The following is a 2,662-nucleotide window of genomic DNA, read 5'->3' as shown; positions in this document are numbered from 1 at the left end:
CACCGTTCCAGGTGGTCAATCGAGCACTGAGCTTGCAGGGCAAAATGGCGCAGTCAATATTGCACCGGCGCCACTCGGTTACGAGGAGTAGTTACGCTCAATGAACCAATTAGCGCGCTTTTACGAAACCTCCAAATTTAGGTATTAAGTACGATATATAAAGTTTTGCGATACGTCGGATCGGAGTCGGAAGGTGCTCGGCTGGTCGGAGTCGTTATGATATGGAAGTCGCAAAGGGCTTCATGTGCGTGGGAGAGATACCGTGTAAAATTTACTGCAATCCAAGGTGCCTTACTTTTAATCATATTTTTGTCGTTATATGTCAGCTGCAAGTGCATGGTAACGCCGCTTCGATTTGCTTACTCGTTCTTAACCATGTGCTCAATCAGGTCCAGCACACGCGAGCTGTATCCCCACTCATTGTCATACCACGACACAAGCTTCACGAAGTCATCTGTCAGGGCAATACCGGCCTCGGCATCAAAGATCGACGAGTGCGAGTCGCCGATAAAGTCGCTCGACACCACAGCCTTCTCTGTGTAGCCGAGAATGCCCTTCATCTCGTTCTCACTGGCCGACTTAATGGCAGCCTTAATCTCGTCGTACGAAGCAGGGTTCACCAGACGAGCCGTCAGGTCCACCACAGACACATCAGCAGTCGGCACACGGAACGACATGCCCGTCAGCTTACCGTTCAGGCTCGGGATCACCTTTCCCACAGCCTTAGCAGCACCAGTAGAGCTTGGGATGATGTTGAAGCAAGCGCCACGACCACCACGCCAGTCCTTCTTGGAAGGACCGTCAACTGTCTTCTGCGTGGCAGTCACAGCGTGGACAGTCGTCATGAGGCCTTCCTTGATGCCAAACTTGTTGTTCACCACCTTAGCCAGAGGGGCCAGGCAGTTTGTCGTGCACGAAGCGTTCGACACCACGTGCATGTTCTTCTCGTACAGCTCGTGATTCACGCCCATCACGAACATGGGGGCGTCACTGGACGGAGCCGAGATCACCACCTTCTCCACGCCGTTCTTCAAGTGGGTCGATGCCTTCTCCAGTGTCGTGAAGGCACTCGTGGACTCCACCACGTATTGCACCTGCTCCTCGCCCCACTTAATATTCTCGGGGTTCATCTCGTTGAACACACGGATAGGCTTGCCGTCCACGTAGATATTTTTCTCGTCGTGATCGATCTTACCGTCGAAGCGGCCGTGCACGGTGTCGTACTTCAGCATGTATTCCATGTACTTGGTGGCGATGAAGGGATCATTTACGGCTACGACCTTGATACTAGGGTTCTTGGCAGCGGCGCGAAGCACGAGGCGGCCGATGCGACCGAAACCGTTGATGGCCACGTTTACCATTGCGCTCTAGATGGGAGGGGGTTGGCTGGTGTTTGCAGGTCTAAGAATGAGAGACCACTGGTGGATCCTTTCGAGGGATTGCTAGTTCAGGGGCCGTAGAGAACTTGAGATTTCTAAGGAGTACAAACGTCGAGATAAGAACCCAAGCACCAAGTCTGTCTATGCTCACGTGAAGTGTGTTTTTTTTTTTTACTGTGATGTGAAATGACGCAAAAGGCCAGAGTGGTCAAACAGACTGTTTTATAGACGGCAGGAAATGGCCTGAAACGCCCTCTGGGCTGAGAAAATCACTATTTTTTTTCTATGCATTTTTTGCATGAGAGTCATGTGCGCATGAGCTAGGAAATTTAACAATGAGGCATAATCGCCACGATCGTCCGGATAATTTTGCATCTGTCCGGTAAATTAAAATTGACGACAGCAAGTTATCAGAGCTACTACTGCTTATTGGTTAATTATCTGCCAGTAAAAACGTGCCACTTGTAATTGCGCTAGACTACACGTATCGAATGGTTTGCAGCCTCTCACTTTCAGTCAATCCGTCGCCGACAGCCCACGTTGGCGGTCAGTCTTACTTTTTTCATTGCAACTACGCTGATCTCCCGTACGGGCTTCACGGGCTTCCAAGCCTCCAGGTCGCCTCTGACCCCCCCTCCCCCTTCCAACGATGTAGCTCAACTGAGAGAGCGCAAGGTTTCGGCCTTGAGGATGCCTGCTTAAATCGGGCCATCGTTATTGCTTATGCTTGGGTTAGAGGCCTTGTAGCGAAGATCAAGTTTCGTGAACAGCAGAGATCAGCAAGAAAGGTGATTGCATACGTGTGTTGAGGTCGACATAGCTTGATGCTGTGAGGAAGGGAGAATGTATTCGCATATAAATGTTTGTTCTACTTACTAACCTCCTCAAGAACGTCCTGCGTGTAGCCAGGAGACGGGTCTTGGATTGCAGCTGTCTGGAGCAGTTGACGGTGGCGCTGGATCTTGGCATTTAGCGCACCGGCGCAGTGGACCCGCTGGAGGTGCTTGAGGACCGCGCTCGATCCGCGAGAGTTGATGCTGTGTTTGCCTTTCATGTACGTGAGTCCTGCTTTCTCGGCGCGCTTCCCCAGCTCCAGAACTCGGTCGCGGTAGTCCGCAGAGGTTTGGTTGAGAACGAAGCCGTCGTCGAGGAACAGCTTCATGTACGCGACTAGAAGCTTGCCCTTCGAGCGCTGCTGCTTCGGTGCTTTCGACGTACCAGCGTGGCTCTTGCGCGTACCAGGAAAAGCAAGTCGCATGAAGGTAGGTTGCTGATCCTCTACG

The 2,662-nt window shown here is 51.8% G+C and overlaps 1 protein-coding gene across 1 annotated transcript; it reads right to left on the bottom strand.

The window, feature by feature from the left end:
- Positions 1–359: 359 nt before the first annotated feature.
- On the bottom strand, positions 360–1,361 carry PITG_22103 (triosephosphate isomerase/glyceraldehyde-3-phosphate dehydrogenase, putative; the record flags this gene model as incomplete). Its single annotated transcript, XM_002894671.1, has 1 exon — positions 360–1,361. The coding sequence occupies one exon, from the start codon at positions 1,359–1,361 to the stop codon at positions 360–362; it is 1,002 nt and encodes a 333-aa protein (XP_002894717.1).
- Between the last annotated feature and the right edge of the window lie 1,301 nt (positions 1,362–2,662).

Source organism: Phytophthora infestans, genomic scaffold (assembly GCF_000142945.1).
Source record: "Phytophthora infestans T30-4 supercont1.1329 genomic scaffold, whole genome shotgun sequence".
Classification (NCBI taxonomy): Eukaryota; Oomycota; class Peronosporomycetes; order Peronosporales; family Peronosporaceae; genus Phytophthora; species Phytophthora infestans.
This window is presented reverse-complemented; position numbering and strand designations above follow the sequence as displayed.